The sequence below is a fragment of the Typopeltis vanoorti genome, chromosome 26 (assembly GCF_054136105.1).
Source record: "Typopeltis vanoorti isolate ZY-2024b chromosome 26, IOZ_Tvanoo_1.0, whole genome shotgun sequence".
Classification (NCBI taxonomy): Eukaryota; Metazoa; Arthropoda; class Arachnida; order Uropygi; family Thelyphonidae; genus Typopeltis; species Typopeltis vanoorti.
This window is the reverse complement of record NC_143574.1, coordinates 25,259,004-25,275,899: the sequence shown is the minus strand read 5'-3', so window position 1 is coordinate 25,275,899 and position 16,896 is coordinate 25,259,004. Positions and strand designations below refer to the sequence as shown.

Below are 16,896 nucleotides of genomic sequence, written 5' to 3'. Positions count from 1 at the left end.
CTCGAGTTCCTTCTTTCACATGCTGCTCGAGAAAGTTGTCTCACAACAATTCAGTGCATTCCTTATTATGAGATTTCTCTTCTACCCAATCAATGTTTGGAAAATTAAAGTCACCCATAATGACTGGCGATGCATTTCTTCGTCCCCTGCAACTTAGCCGCCAAGTCTGTATTGACACCCACCATGTATTTCATTCTGTTAACCTCCACTTCACACCAAATAGGCTCAAACTCACTGCTACATGGGATATTGTTACTATCATTGTTTTCTTGTGTTTCTACCCTAACTGGACTTAAGTCATCTGATATCATTAGTAGCACTCCTCCTTTCCTATCTCTTCTACCATTCCTAAAAACAGTATACCCATTACACTCAATCCCACTTACCATATCTGATTCTGATAGCCAGGTTTCACTAATGCCAATAATCTTAGGCCACACCGTATTCAATAAAGTAACAAACTCAAACCCCTTCATTTCTAATGCTCCTGGCATTTGTGTATAGACATAATAAATACCACCTAGCCTATTCTCATAATTATATATGCAATCTCTTTGGTCTTGTTCTAGAATTTTCTCTTTTCCTTCCCCAGATCTACAACATATTTGACAACATATCTTCTGCTATGTTCAAATGGAAATTGACTATTGTTAGTTTTTAATGTATTGGGTAGTTTGGAATATAAAACATAAACGTTGTAAATAGCAATATCCATCAAATAGAAAAATATTTTCTTGTAACCTTTGACACATTTTCGCATAATTGGAAAGTAAACAAGTATTTGGTCTTGCCTATCGACACCGCCCATTCCACAATTGTATTCAAGAACACATTTAGAACACATCAAGAACACAGCGAACCTAAAGCATATTTTTCCACCCCTTCGCCACATACAAAACCATGTTCAAAGACATTCATATCTTTATACGTTAGTATACCAAAGGTGAAGAACTTTCACACACATTTATCCCATTCCTCCCTTGATGATCTAGTTTCCCTGACTCTCTGCATTAGGTCTCATACCAAGAAGTAATTTCTCCAGGTTTCTGATGACAAATGAATTCAAGTGCAGGCCATCCTTCTTATACAAGTGTTTTCTGCCATCGAACACACCCCACACATCTAAAAGCTAGCATCCATATCTTCTACACAATCTGTGTGTGAAATCATTTGCTATCATCACCCTCCTTAACTCAGTACTGTCATATCTGGGTAGTAATCCAACAATTTTTACTCTCTCACATTTTGTTCTCGCATCTTCCAACAGACCTTTCATATCTTCTTTCATACTATATTTGTCATTACTTAAATTATTTGTACCTACCAGAATTACCATCTCTTTTTCTTTTTTGGTTTTCGATTATGTTTATTATATTTTTAATTTTAGCTCCCGGGAAACTAGAAGACTACCAAGTTCAGTACTTTCCTGCCTGTTCTTGTTTTGATCCTTTTTCTTATCCTCTCTAAGTTTAGTCAAACATTTTTCCACCTTTTCCAATTCCCTGGTAGATATTCTAATAATTAATCAAGATATTTCTAATGTCAACTTATCCTCAGATAAATTATCATCATCACTGCATCAGTACTTTTGTTCATCAGGACAAATGCTTTCCTCAGTACTGTGCAACCACAGATGCGAGACTCCTAAACACTTCTCTGCATGACAGAAGGCGAATCCAAAATTAAAAAAAAAAAAAAAAAAAAAAAAAAAAAAAAAAAAAAAAAAAAGGATTAAAACCAAGTTTATAAAATTTCTTGGGATCTTTAACGTATAGTACACCCAAGGTAAAAAAACTTTTTACATCTTTCTCTCATCCTGAGATTTTTATTTAAAAAAGTTTAAGCACCTTGTGGCAACTCGTATAGGTAAATATAAGTTCAGTATTATGTCAACCTTGGTATCACCACCTCTGGGTCTGGCTCTCAATGATGAGACCTCAATAAAGGTCGAAACCAGTCTGCGTAGTGACCTTTCCCATAATACATGTCCATAAGGAGATGCGCTTTGTATTATGGGATACTTAGGCAAGTGATCAGAGCTTATGCCACCTTTATCACGAGTTGCCACAGAAAATACCTGAAAATACTTCGGGGAAAACTTAGCTTACTTGGGGAAAAAAAAAAAAAAAAGGATTAAAACCAAGTTTATAAAATTTTTTGGTATCTTTAACATACATATCGGGGCTCTACGGGCTACTGAGCGCATCCCCCAGATGACGGATGAGGAGAAACCCTGACTACCATCAGTGGGATATCAGGGCAGCTCTGAATATGTTGAATAAAGAGCTGCGAACCAGTGGTTTTAGGACTGGAGATCCCATGTGAAAATACTGCACTTGGCCAGCGTGGTGAATTTATGGCCTAACCTTCCAAGATGAATCCGACAGATATAAAATGGCCTCCATTCCCCGGAGGCCAGATTGTTACCATCTATGGCAGCAGGCAGTTAAACATGAAGGCAGAGGGTGCTAAGAATCCCTGGGTAACCATATCATGCTGCCATTGGAAACTAGACCTTGAACATTAAACTGTAGGACTCTGAGCAGTGAAGCAAAGCTAACTGAAGAGCTAAAGGTACTAAAATAGGACATTCTTGGACTGTGCGAAGTCAGACGTAATGGTGAAGAAATTCTTCAATTAAAAAATGGAGACATATTATATTATAGAGGCCAAAATAAGGAAAGAATCAGTGGAGTTGGATTCTTGATCAACAAAAAACTGAACAACATAATATAATTTAACAGTGTATCTGATCAAATACCAAGTAATGTTGTTCAAATTTCGAAAAGATAAGATCATCTAAGTCTATGCACCAACAATAATTCATACTGACGAAGAAATTGAAGCCTTTTATCATGATGTATCCCACCTCTAAAGGAAATCATCATTTCAGAATTGTAATGGCAGCCTTTAATGCCAGAATTGGCATTCAACATTCAGATGAAAGCTCAATGGGAAATTTTGGATACGAGATGACAGAGGAGCAAGGTTAATAGAATTTGCAGAAAGAGAAAACCTGTATATCATGAATTCTTTTTCAAGAAAGAAACACATAGAAAGTGGACATGGAAAAGTCCAAATGGAAAAACTAGTGAAATTGACTTTATACACAGAAATGAGAAAAACATCTTTCAAGACTGCTCTGTCATAAACATCTTCAACATTGGAAGTGACCATCATATGGTATGCCGTAAAATCCAAATAAACTGCCAAAAAGAAAGAAGAAAAATGTTTCAGAGATCAAAGCAAAACATAGATGTACACAAACTCAACATTAAAAAATATATATTCCAACATGAACTAAACAATAGATTTAAATAGCTTATTATAGATGACAATGCTGATCTATCAGAAAGTAATGACATTATTACCCAAAACCTTTTACAATGCTCACTTGAAATAGCTGGTACCACAGAACAGAAACAAGACAAAATCTCTGAAGAAACGAAGAGAAATGAAACAATCAATTAACCTACAGAATAAAATTGAATACCCTGAATTGTGCAAAATGATCAGAAAATGTATCACAGAAGAAATAAGAAAATTCAATTGTAAATAGATAGATAGATATGCTATAGCAAAAAGAGTTGAAGAATTTTACTCAATATTATATCAGGATGATGAATTAAACGAAGAAGAAGACAACTACGACACAGCTGAAGTACTGCAGATTCTACCAGAAGAAATTATGTGGGCATCCAAAGCTTGCAAAATGGAAAAGCTGCAGGTGGAGATGGAGTTATAGTTGAATTTCTAAAAACAGGTGGAGAAATAATCTACAAATTCTTAGCAAAACTATTTACTTTATACCTGAAGAAAAATGATGTGCTAACAACATGGTAGAGGGCTACCCTAATTCTGATACATAAAAAAGGTGAGATAGAAGACTTGACGAACTACAGACCTATAAGTCTACTATCAGTGGTTCACAAAAGTCTTAGCCCAAAGGCTTTGTGCGACTCTAGACCTAGCACAACCAAAAGAAAAGGCAGGCTTTCAAAGGGGCTTTAGTACAGTGGACCATATTCAAGTCGTACAGCAGATTATTGAATGGTGTAATGAATATCAATTACCACTATTATTATTATTATTATTCCTGATACCTCCAAGGAGTCCGAAGACTCATCGCGGGAGGACATCTTCAACTGTTTTATTGATTATGAGAAAGCTTTTCATTCATTAAAAACTTGTGCAATACTTAAGGCATTACAAAACCGACAAGTGGAGGAGCCAAACATCAGAACTATCAAATCAGCATACACCAATGCCACAGGAGCAATTCATTTCAATGGAAACATCTTTACTGTGGGAATACAGAGAGCTATAAGACAGGGTGACGCAATATCTCCAATATTATTCACAGCATGCCTAGAAGAAATATTCAAACTTCTTGATTGGGAAGGGAAAGGTCTGATGATAAATGGAAGATATTTAAGCCATTTACGCTTTGAAGATGTATCTTTACTTCAACTGAGCATGAAATACACTCATATCCATGAACTCCAAATTGCTAGCAAAACAGCTGGCCTAAAGAAGACCCAAGTTATGTTCAATAGCTATATCCAACCAGAAATAATAAAAATCAATAATGAGGAAAGTAAACAAGTAGATTACATATACTTAGGACAACAGATATCAATGGAACAAAATATCATGGACGAAATTAAAAGGAGCATGATGCTTGAGTGGAAAGCATTTGGTAAATTACATTCAATATTCAAAAGCCAACTACCATTATGCTTGAAGAGAAAAGTTTTTAACCAATGTATTCTTCCTATATTGACATATGACTGTGAAACATGGACACTGAATGCAAAGGAAATTCAAAAATTAAGAACAACACAATTTTGTATGAAAAGAAGTATGCATAGTATCACAAGATTGGATCACAAACGGAATACATGGATAAGAAATCAAACCAAAGTCTCTTACATCATAGGAAGAGTGAAACATCTGAAGTGGCAATGGGCTGGGCATATTGCTCGAATTCAAGATCAACGATGGACAAAAGTAATACTGGATTGGATTCCACGAGAGGAAAAACGACCACGACACTGACCTAAATCACGGTGGATTGATGATATCATCAGATCTGCAGGAGTGACATGGAAAAGGAGAGCCATGGACAGAGAGTTTTTGAGTAATCTTGGAAAGGCCTTCATCCAGCAGTGGATTGACAATGGCTGATAATGATGACACACACACACACACACACACACACACACACACACACACACACACACACACACACACACACACACACACACACAAGGTGCCCACAAATGTTTACCCTGATTAAATATATTATAATTCTTCAGTGGATACTTGAAATGGAACACAAAGTTAGACTTCAATGAAGTCTAACTTTGTCTAACATATAGAAAAAAAGTCAATGAACAATTTCAACATGTGCACTGCCAGTAACACATAAAATATCCAAGCGGTAATCAATAACACGCCACACATTCTCCAACATTTGTTGTGTGACTCCTTCAACTGCATCTCTGATGCGCTGTCACAAGGTCTGGAACTGGTGTTGCATAAACAAGATCCTTAACATACCCCAAAGAAAAAAGTCTAGGGGTGTGATATCAGGTGACCCCAGGGCCATGGGATTGAACCATCTCTGCCAAACCAGCGATTCGGGAATTCTCGATTAAGATGATTGAGAACATTACGAGACCAATGTGGGGTGGGCAGCTCCGTCCTGTTGAAAGATAACATTTGGTTGCATCTCCTGTAGTTGGGGAATGGCATAATTATTGAGCATGTCTAAGTACACATTTCATTAATTTCTTTTTCAAGAAAGAAGAAAGGGCCAATCACTCGATCATGCATTAGTGCACACCACACACTGAGTTTTGGACTAGCTCGAATGTGTTCTCTTATGGCATATGGGTTTTCAGATCCTTACACTGTGTCTGCTGACTACTCCACTCACGTGAAATGTTGCCTCATCAGAAAAACAAACACGCTGCAAAAAATCATTATCCTCATCATGTGGTTCAAAATGAGGTTAGCAAATTCTTCATGCTGTGGACGATCATCTGGCTTTATCTCCTGGACAATTTGGACTTTGTATGCAAACAATTTCAAATGTTTGCATACCACTTTGTGAACTGTACTCCTTGGCATTTGAAGTTCTAGTGAAGCTCTTCTGATTGACTTTTGCAGTGACCAGGTGAAGGCAGTTTGAACTGCCCCAACTGTCTCCTTGGAAACTGATGGTCTGCCACTACTTGTACCCTTATGAACTGAACCTGTTTCTAAAAATTTTGTCTTCCATGACTTAATGAGAATGACATCAGGTGGGTTCTTTCCATACTGTGCTGCCCTAAACATTCGCTGCACTGTAACTGGAGATTTTGTTTCTACTAGCCAGAGAACACATTGGGCTTTTTCCTGTACTGAAGCCATTTTTAAAGAAAATCAGCAGCAGCACTCCTGGTGGCAAAAGCAGTATACCGAAGATACCAGTATGGAAACTTTATGAGTGCCCAAGTTTACCTCCAACAAAATTTATTCAGTTAGTTTCATTGTTAAAATATTATAGCCAGTTGAAATCAGGGTAATCATTTGTGGACACCCTGTATGTATGTATGTATGTATGTATGTATGTATATATATATATATTTTTTTTTTTTACTGGTGACTATCATATTGGCACTTAATCCTGAATTGAGTAAAACATTTTTCCTAAATGATATGATTTTATTTACTTTTTACAGACAAGTTATGTGCCTTCTTTTATTTTCTTCATGATGTTACACTTTCAAGTACTACCACTAGTAATAAAGACCTAAACCGACAGTATAGTGCTTAAAAAAAAAAAAAAAGTGCTGGAGAGCTAGATGTTTTATTCATCTTCACATATCACTGGATCCTCTTACCCACACTTTGTAAACAACTTAAAATATGTAAAAAAAAATGTATAAATAAATTTTGTAGCATAATAATATATAACAGTTTTGAATAAAATTTTTCCAATATTAATATTTTAAAATTTACTTATTTCTAAATAAAAAAATAAATAAAATTCTCAATTCTCATTCTGATGAGAGAATCTTTATATGGATCTTTTTAAGTGAAGGTGAGTTAGCCAATCTCACAAGTAGTTAGAAGGGTTTTCTCTCATTGAAAATTGGGTTTTTCATCAAGTAATGAATAATAAATGAACAACAAATAATATTGGTGATGGGCAGCAGTACATGGCATGCATTGGTTGTAGTAACGTGATTGCATAGTTTGACAGATGCATTGGGAGGCTCTATTTAGTATGAAAAAAAAAAAGAAAAAAAATCTAAGGATGCAAATTCCAAGGCTATTCAGATAACACAGAAATCACTATTTTACTGCCTAAGTTAGAGTAAAAAATAATTCAAGTTGTCCTGGCTTACAAGAAACACATGATTGCTACAATGTTTATTTTAATTGTTGATATTCATATTGCTTGCTTGTCATTCTTATAGTCTGCAAATGAAGATAAATAAAACTTAAAAATTTTCTTTCTATTAAATAATTTTGTTCTGTTTGCTTAATTTATGATTGTTTGAGAGAGAGCTGATGTCTCTATTTCATACTGTATACATTATATATATTTATACACAGAAGTTATGTAACTTCTCTATCCACTTCCCCCACCAAAAAAAATTTTTTAGCATAAAATACAGCTTTCCCAATTTTTTTTTTTAAACAGAGGAGGAGGAGAAAGCATTGCAATCTGCCATTCAAAAAAAAAACTTATTTTAGATGGAAGATATATTTATCCATTTTCCTCTTACAAAATGCAAGGGATTCAGTATAGACATCTTAGTCAATTCATTATTAATTACAATGATGCTAAATTCTAGTAACAGAATGAGCATAAGTACATGAGTACCTGGGGTCATGATGACTTAAGTTGTGCTCTAACCTGATTTTATTTCTCAACTATATCTTGTAGATATGGTTGATTATTTGTATTACTGATGAAATTTTCTTTATTTCTTAAATGAGGAAGTGTACTAAATCATTTTAGTATCGAACACATAACAAACTTATCTACATAAGTGCATGTGTATGTAAGCACTCGTTTAATAAACTTGCAGTACTTTGGATGCATAGAAAAAATTCCAACTCCTATATGAAGTTACCAATATAGAATATTTTTACTACTAAAAACAATTAAAAATTACCATTACTGTTGCACACAAAATTCATAAAACAAAATCTTATTTCAGTGTAATTAATAATAACTAATTTTTCTTACATGATTTGTTCCTTCATGGTTTAAATAAACCTAAGCAGCTTATGGAAAGTTGTTGCTCTATTGTCATCTATCACTTTTAACATACAGCATATTATGGTCATCCCATCAACATTTATGGCAAAAATGCTATTGCTTCTTTCAAGGCAGTGATGATATCAGATCCAACTTTGCACAGAAGACTGAAAATGCATTTCGTTGTTTAATATTACTACTATTATTATCATCATCAGCATCTCATATTCCATACAGCATGCTATGTCTACCAAGTTTATGTTTGAGATCAGACTATCTGTTTGGGAAGAACAACTTTAGTTACACTGCACTTAGAAGACCAAATATTAAATACTTCTCGTGATAAATTAGAGTTCAAACTGTTTCCCAGACAAGTGATGTGCAATTAAAATTACTCAACCACAATAACACAAATGATATTTTATATTTATAAAATATATTAATAACTACATAAGATATACCAGTCAGTGTTCTATATACTGCATGTTAAGAATAATGCCAGATAAAAGCAGACACATACCTCAGGTAACTGTAGTACTTTAGAATATTTAATACCATTTCGCAACTTCTTACATTTTTCACAGCTATACATATTATCTCCTTTTAATTCATCAGCTGAGAAAAAAGCTGCCAAACAGTCTTGAAGGCTGACCGTTGGACCCCAAAACCAACTAAATATGAAAGAAATAAAAACAAGGCATTTTATCAAAATGGTTACAGATTTAATATGTTATTCTTATTATTATTGTATGGGCACCTCCATGGAGTCCAAAGACTCACTGCGGAAGACCCAAACTATACACATAATATAACATACCTTTCCTTGAACCCAATAATAGACAAAGCACTCACAAATGACTCTGGCAACCCACAAATAATCTTATGGGCAACCTTAGCAATATGTCCTCTAAACTTTAACTCTGTCTACCACCACCCCTAAATCTCTAGCTTCATCAATTTCCTGGAGTACAGTTCCATCAAGGTGGTACTCAGCTTGTAATATATCTACTCTATAATATAAAATGATAAGCCTTTTTTTGTAATGTTTTTTGTCAAGTTATTTGAAACATTTTGAAACTCAGGGGCTACCCTGAGTGTCAAGTCTTCAAAATTCGAGTCATTAGAATTCAAGGAGAACCGGCCTACCAGTCCGGAACTTGGGGGGTTGGACACCGTAGGCGGAACCCCCTTTTGAGTCTTCAAAATTCAAGTCATCAGAATTCAAGGAGAACTGGCCTACCAGTCTGCAACTTGGGGGACCCTCTTTTTGAGTTTTTCAAAATTTGAGTCAACAGAATTCAAGGAGAACCGGCCTACCAGTCCGGAACTTGAGGAGGTTGAGTGTCAGGGACAGTACCCCCTTTCGAGTCTTCAAAATTCAAGGAGAACTGGCCTACCAGTCCGAAACTCGGGGGTGGACCACCTTTTGAGTCTTCAAAATTCAAGGAGAACCGGCCTACCAGTAAAAAAACTTGTGGGGGGGGTTCAGAGCCCCCCTAGTTTATTTATAAATTCATAACTTTACATTTCTCAACATTAAACTGATATCCATTAGCTTTTGTCTATAATGACAGCCTATTTAAATCACCTTGATTAACAACTGCTCTACCGAATTTCACATCATTAACAAATAACTGAATATTTCTTTTCAGGTTATTACCTGTATCATTTATGTATAAACAGTAGTGGTCCCAGCACTGAACTTTGCAGCACACAACTAGTCACCTGTTTATGCCTTGATTCTGTTCCTCCATAATACTAATTTTTGTATCTCTCCAGTAGCCACCTTTCTTATCCGCATACCCAGTGTCATATCCATCACCATGTTGTAATTTGCATAACAGAGTTCCGTGTGGTATTCTGTTAAATACCTTTCCAAAATCCAGCAGAATCACTGTGTAGCCATTTCTTTTATCCAATTCAGCTGTCACTCTATTATAAAAAGTTAGTTAATTACTAAGGCATGATCGACCCTTCACAAAGCCATGTTTCCCCTCATGCAGTATCATATTTTTATCCACCCATTCCTGAATTCTCTTTTTTGACCAATTTTTTAAGTACTTTAACTGTCACACCTGAGATACTGATTGGTCTACAATTTGCTACTACTGTCTTAGAACTCTATCTTTGCACATTCTCCCTTATGCAAGATAATTATTTCCCCTCTTTCCACTCCCTCGGAACTCTACTAGAGCTGAAACTTAAATTAAAGAGCCTAGTCAGAAGCATTGCTAGTTCCCTTGCACATTCTCAAAAAACCTGAGCTGATATCCCATCTAATCTCACAGATGCATTCACACTGAGATTCTGCAATACCCTAAAAATCTCCAATTCATCCACCTCTGTTCCCACATTAGTGTCTGTTACAAATGTAAAAGCAGTAAACTCGGATGATATACTCTTCCAAGGTGGTTTCTCAGTAACTCAACTATTTTATCTGCTTCTCACCTCATGAGCATCACTCATTATGGTTAACTTTCCAGTCATTTCTCCTCTTACTCTTGCCATATAATGAAAGAAAACCTTTTGGGATTTCCTCTGGCATGCTCAGGTAGAATCTTCTTGTAATCTGATTTTGCCTTCTTTGCCACGCTGGTCACCTTTCTTACCTGAGCCTTGTACTGTTCATCAGTTCGCTGGTGACCTCTCTCCTTATATACCCTCCACAACATTTCTTCTTCTGCAGCTCATGCTCAATGCTATTACTCATTCATCTAACTCCTGCCTGATTAATCCTCCTTACCTTAGGTATACAATTTAATATTGCTTCCTCTAGATGACCCTTAACTATCTTCCAATGCACTACTAACATCCTTCACTTGCAGAGTTATGCCATGGCACAGATTTAAGCTTATTCCTAAGCTTGTCATAATCACCTGCCTTGTAATTTCACATATACCCCTTCTTGACAGAATATTCCTCATGTTTTACAATCACCCAAGTCAAGACCACAAGGTCACTTTTGCTGATCAGAGACAATGTGGCCACGTTGGTTATGGATTGCTCTTTTGATCACATGACCAGGTCCAATACTTTCACATTTTTAGTCCCCTCCATCATGTTGTATAAAGTAATTATCACTTAGTAGGTGTATAAATTCTATTTCCTTCCTGCTATATGATCTTTCTTCCTTGGTACATGGGTGTCCAACCTTTTGGCTTTCCTGGGCCACGGTGAGTTAAGAGGAATTGTCTTGGGCCACATATAAAATGTATAATATAGTTAATATATATAAGTAACAAAATTTCCTTTTTTTTTTAAATTTTTTTTATTATAATATTAAAAAAAAAAGAGGACAGCATAAACACAAAACTAATGAGATATTTGACTTTGTTTACGTGAAACCAATACATCAATGTCTGGTTTGAGAGAAGTGGTTGCAATTTGCAGTGAGCGCTCATGGTTCTCGTCAGAAATTTTTGATCTAACTTTACTCTTTGTATGCTTTATTCTTGAAAATAGTTGTTCACAGATGTAAGTACCACCAAAAAGCGAAGACAAGAATAAAGCGTGATTGTGAAGTGAAGGATATTTTTTTCTGGGAAGATAGGTCTTATAAAAATCTATCAAAGAGGTTTAATGGAATATTTACAGCACTAGGAAAGGATTAAAAACTAATTTGAATGCTTCCAATTTTCATCTCAGTCACTGAGACATCTTCAGGGATTACAAATAACTCTTGTAACACACATACACACACACACAAAGACAACACAATATGAAATGAAACACATGGGTGACTCTAAAGTCCTATCTAGGTGGTGCACTCTTTAGAGTTACCCATGTGTTTCATTTAGTATTGTGTTGTCTTTGAGTGTGTGTGTGTGGTACAAGAGTCATTTGTAATCCTTGAAGATGTCTCAGTGAATGAGATGAAATATTGGAAGCATTAAAATTAGTTTTTAATCCTTTCTTTGTGCTGTAAATATTCTATTAAACCGTCAACAAGATGTCCTCCCAGCACTTAAGCCTTAACACCAGTCCTAGTTCTTCCTTTTCATTACAAAGGAATACTGTATCATCAGCATACCTCAGATTACTGATCAATCTACTACATATCCTAATTCCTGTCTTAAGCTCATGCAATGCTACACATGATGTCCTAAGTATAGATACTAAACAGGTGAGAAAAAAAGCAGGCATCCTTGCCTAACTCTCTTTTCAATCTGAAGCCAATCAGTTAATCCAGCATCTGTTCTTACAATGGCATCTTGCTCACTGTACAAGTTAGCTATCTACCTGATTGTGTGTTGATGAAAATCATTATTTTCATTACTTCCCACAATTTCACATGCTGAACACAGTCAAAAGCTTTAGAGTAGACTATGAACACATTACCACAGGGAGTCTAAGTTCTTTATACTTTTCTATGATCTGTCTAAGGCAAAGATATAATTTCTTTGGGAAAAGTATGCATCCATACTTTTCCCAAAATGTGCTTATTCCTCAGGCATCTCCAACCTCAATTTTGGCCTCAAGGCACAGTACAGTTCATTCTATTTTTGCATTGTGTTAAATAAATACAATTTTGTACAATTATATGTTTGTAATTATACAAAACTTTCAACAAAGAAAGATTTTTCCACTAATGGTGTCAATGAAATGACTAACAAAGTTCAAGAGATCACAACTGCATATCTGTTGATCCTCGATGATTTACATCAAATATCTCCTTCATTTTCTGGATTTCATGCCTTACTACTTTTGTGCTAAAGGAGCAGTAGGTGATATAAACTGGATCTAAGATTCTTTTTGATTCCAACATCCTATTGACCCAATGTGACGTGATGGGTGCATTTGAAATATACTCCATGCTCTATTCTACACCCTCCTGCTTACAGATTGGCAAATGGGGTTCATGGTTTTTGATACAATGGAAAATTAGGTGTTTTTTGGAACTGCAGTAGCCATCTGATGGACCATGTAACTTATGTACATTACTGCTTCACTGATAGGTGTTTGCTAATCACAGCAAGATTAAATTCTGCAATGCATAAAAAATCTATTCCAGTCAGCATACTCGTGTTGATGTTTAGAGGAGAAAACACATGTCAAAAGATAATAATTAACTACCTAAAATTATTAGGATAGATTATTAAGTCAGTATTTCACCTTGATCAGTAAGGCACAAAGAAATATACGAAGCACATGCCTGCAAGTATACCTGAAGAAAGACAAACACAGACTGATTGTGATGCAGCTGAATTTGTTTAGGACTGGAGTATGTTGTAGTGGTATGGCAGATTCCAGAAACAGTCTTCCTGCTTCTATCCAGTGGATAATGTGGATAAAGAGCGCTGTTGATTGTACAGGGGAAAGTCATTGGCTAAAAAAACACCCTGATTTCAGTGGAGAGGCTAGAGTGGTATGATCAAATGGTTCTAACTCTATTAGCTAAGGTTTTGACAACACCGTGTCACTTGGGGGGGGGGGGGGGATGCCAGATGATGGATGCACCTTCTAGTGAAGGTGGGTTTTCTATAGACCAAAAAGGATAAGGATCCACTGAGTAACCAGGTGAAAAATGCAAAGGAAGGACAAGTTACTGTTTACCTTTTTAATGGTGAAACAGATACTCAAGCGTTGGATGTTGAAATGACTAGACCACAGATATGAGTCCTAAGAAAGATTAGAGGCATGAACAGATGGCATCAATGACAATATCATATTGAAAACGAGGATATTAGGAAATAATTTGACATCGTTAACATCCAGTAATGTGTTACCAAGCTAATCTCATGTTACCGAGCTAATCCCAGAGGATGACCAAGCTATAGGTGGATTGATACAGTAAAAATTGCCTTAGAAGACATAAATATAAGATCTGATAATGATGGAGTCTTTACAGGTAACAGACTGATTTGGAGGAAAATTGTATATAGAAAGTTAGTGGTGATGTAAATTTTTCATGTAGTGCTATCATATCCTGTACATTCCTTGAGGGTGTACATCCGGAATTTGATGATGATGACGATGTATATAGCAACCCATGGATCAGCAGTCAGCGTAATAGCGAATGCATTGCGTGCTTTCCATTGTTTAAACGGGTTCAAATATTTTCCATTAGAGATGTTAACTGTTTATTACTTGCTTTCTAGTTTTTAGTGTACTTATATTATTGGATAAAATATTTCTAGAATAGAATGTTCTATCTACACAAAAGCCTATGCAATGATTTCTCACCTAATAGTTAAATGTTTCCTGCACACCACATATCATGTTCATCATTTAGATCAGAACATCATCGCAATCATCACAGTTGATGTCTGTTTTGCAAATTTGAAGAATTATACATTCAATTCAGCTAATGCGTTAGTTATAAAGATCATAGTTCTAGAGGGACTTATGTGGTCTAGTCAACACAGAAAGGCATTTCTGTTGAATGCATTTTTGCCAAGAATGGATTTGCTTTTGAAAATCAAAGTCAACGATGAAAAGTGATATATTCAAATAATTCTTTATCTCGTTGCTAGCATGAACAAGCAATTCCTGGGATGTGACAGCAATGCATAAATCAAATACTTCAAAAGTGGAAGATGTAGAAAAGATAGGTCTTCATATTTATCAGCCTGAAATATTGAAGCTAATAAAATTAAAAGCACTGGAAAAACTAAGATGAGACATTCATTTCAGTCAAATCATGGAGACTACAACCGAGTTAGAGATAAATAGTTCAATTTTCCGATATTTCGACCTTCATATTAAGGTCATCATCTGGAGTACACACACACACACACACACACACACACACACACACACACACACACACACACACACACACACACACACACACACACACACACACACACACAGAAACAAGTATATTACATTTCAAACAGTATGTCAAAGAGAGAATGATTCAATCAACAGTTATTCTACTGGCCTGATCTCTACTGAAAAAAATTAAAATAAAATAACTAAATCAAAGCTATGTTCTATGTATAACATCATCAGAGGACAATTTGATATAGACAGTTTTATTACAGCAAAAGTGGTGTCTTAATTTAACATGAGGGTTATGTTCAAGTTAAGATCTTAGATTACGTACAGTCTTATTTATTAATAACTATTAGATGGAAAGAGTATCTGGGTAGAATATGTGCCTTTGATATTCTTGGGATTTTTAGACCATCATAATTGTTAAGATTAGGGTGGTTGATAAGAATTTCACAGGCCTCCTTAAATTTACGTTCATACTGCATTTTGGTGTGATGTCAACAGATGCCTTTCCAATCAATTCTATGTAGAGTATTCAGGGCATGATCAGAAAGGCAGATTTACCATAGTTATTGTTCAATGTGCCGTTCATGTTCTTTTTTTCTGAGAGGAATTGTGTATCCTGCTTCACCTATATAGGGCAAACATCATAATGTATATTAGTGGTCAAAATTGTGGAAACCTGTTGGAAAAAGTGTATTTTTGAGGTTTGATGGCTCATAAAACACCTCTTTTTTTGGTGTAATATCATAAAATTATATATCAATGGAAAGATAATTTAATCAAGAATGTAATGCAACAAAGATCAATTATCTGTATTCTATGAAAAGTTATAGCCAAATAACCAGAAAAAAGAAGCACAACTTGCTTAGGTTGATATGAAGTAGCTTTCCTTCATTTGAATGTAGCCAATGAGCATGAATGTTTAGAGAGCCAATCAGGTGTCATCTTGTTTTGGCAATGAGCCAATAAGGTCACAGTAGGATTCAGCTATTGATGTCATGCATTGGAGCTAAGAGGAGGACATTTGTCAGTATGTTATGTGATTGCTATCAAGTTGGTTGGTTTTTTTTTGTGTTCTTTCATTTAGTGAGCTTGTAAAACGTAATAAAATTAAAGAAACGGCACAAAGAGTTTGACTGGTCACCCAGAAAGCGATGTAAAATAGTACTATTAAGTGAACAAGGCTACAGTTATGAAGAAATTATTATTATTATTATTATTATTGTTCCGGGCAACTCCAAGGAGTTGACAGACTCATCGAGGGAGGCCCTAACATCATGTCAAGAACAACTATTCGACATTGACACAGTATCTATCATACCTTGCCTTGAACTCATTCACGGTCGTAGCACCCACAACAGACTCTGGAAGCTTATTCCACTCATTCACCACTCTCCAAGTAAAAAACCTAGCTCTAACACCCTTGTCAACCATGCTCTTGCCCAGCTTCCATGCATGGCCCCTAGTCCTCCCACCACCAGTCATATTTTCAAAAATATCTTCTGGATCAATCTTATAGAAACCCTTCAGTAATTTGAATGTCTCAATCATATCACCCCTCCTTCGCCTATCGTCCAATCTCTGCAACCCACAAATTTTCAACCTATTCTCATAAGGTTCATTCCACAGACCTGCTATCATCTTGGTCACTCGTCTCTGGATCCTCTCCACTTCCTCCCCATCACGAAAAAACCCTGGTGCCATCCATAAATTGACATCCACTCTCCTTAGCCCAGTTCTCTAAACTATCCAAATCATCCTGTAAAATTTTGACATGCTGTGCACTCACAATTGCTCTACCTAACTTTGCATCATCAGCAAACAAATGAACACTTCCTCTCAAATCCTTTCCTATATCATTGATGAACAAATTGAAAAGCAGTGGTCCAAGAACAGAGCCCTGCGGCACACCACTA

General features: G+C 35.8%; 1 protein-coding gene across 2 annotated transcripts in view; it reads right to left on the bottom strand.

Moving 5' to 3' along the window:
• LOC150092420 (ubiquitin carboxyl-terminal hydrolase 20-like) overlaps positions 1–16,896 on the bottom strand; it is a 416,458-nt gene that overhangs the window by 211,041 nt on the left and 188,521 nt on the right. For both annotated transcript variants that reach the window (XM_090415144.1, XM_090415145.1), the window contains exon 10: positions 8,781–8,931. In XM_090415144.1, coding sequence (XP_090271270.1) covers positions 8,781–8,931 — 151 coding nt within the window. The remainder of the gene's footprint in view (positions 1–8,780; positions 8,932–16,896) is intronic.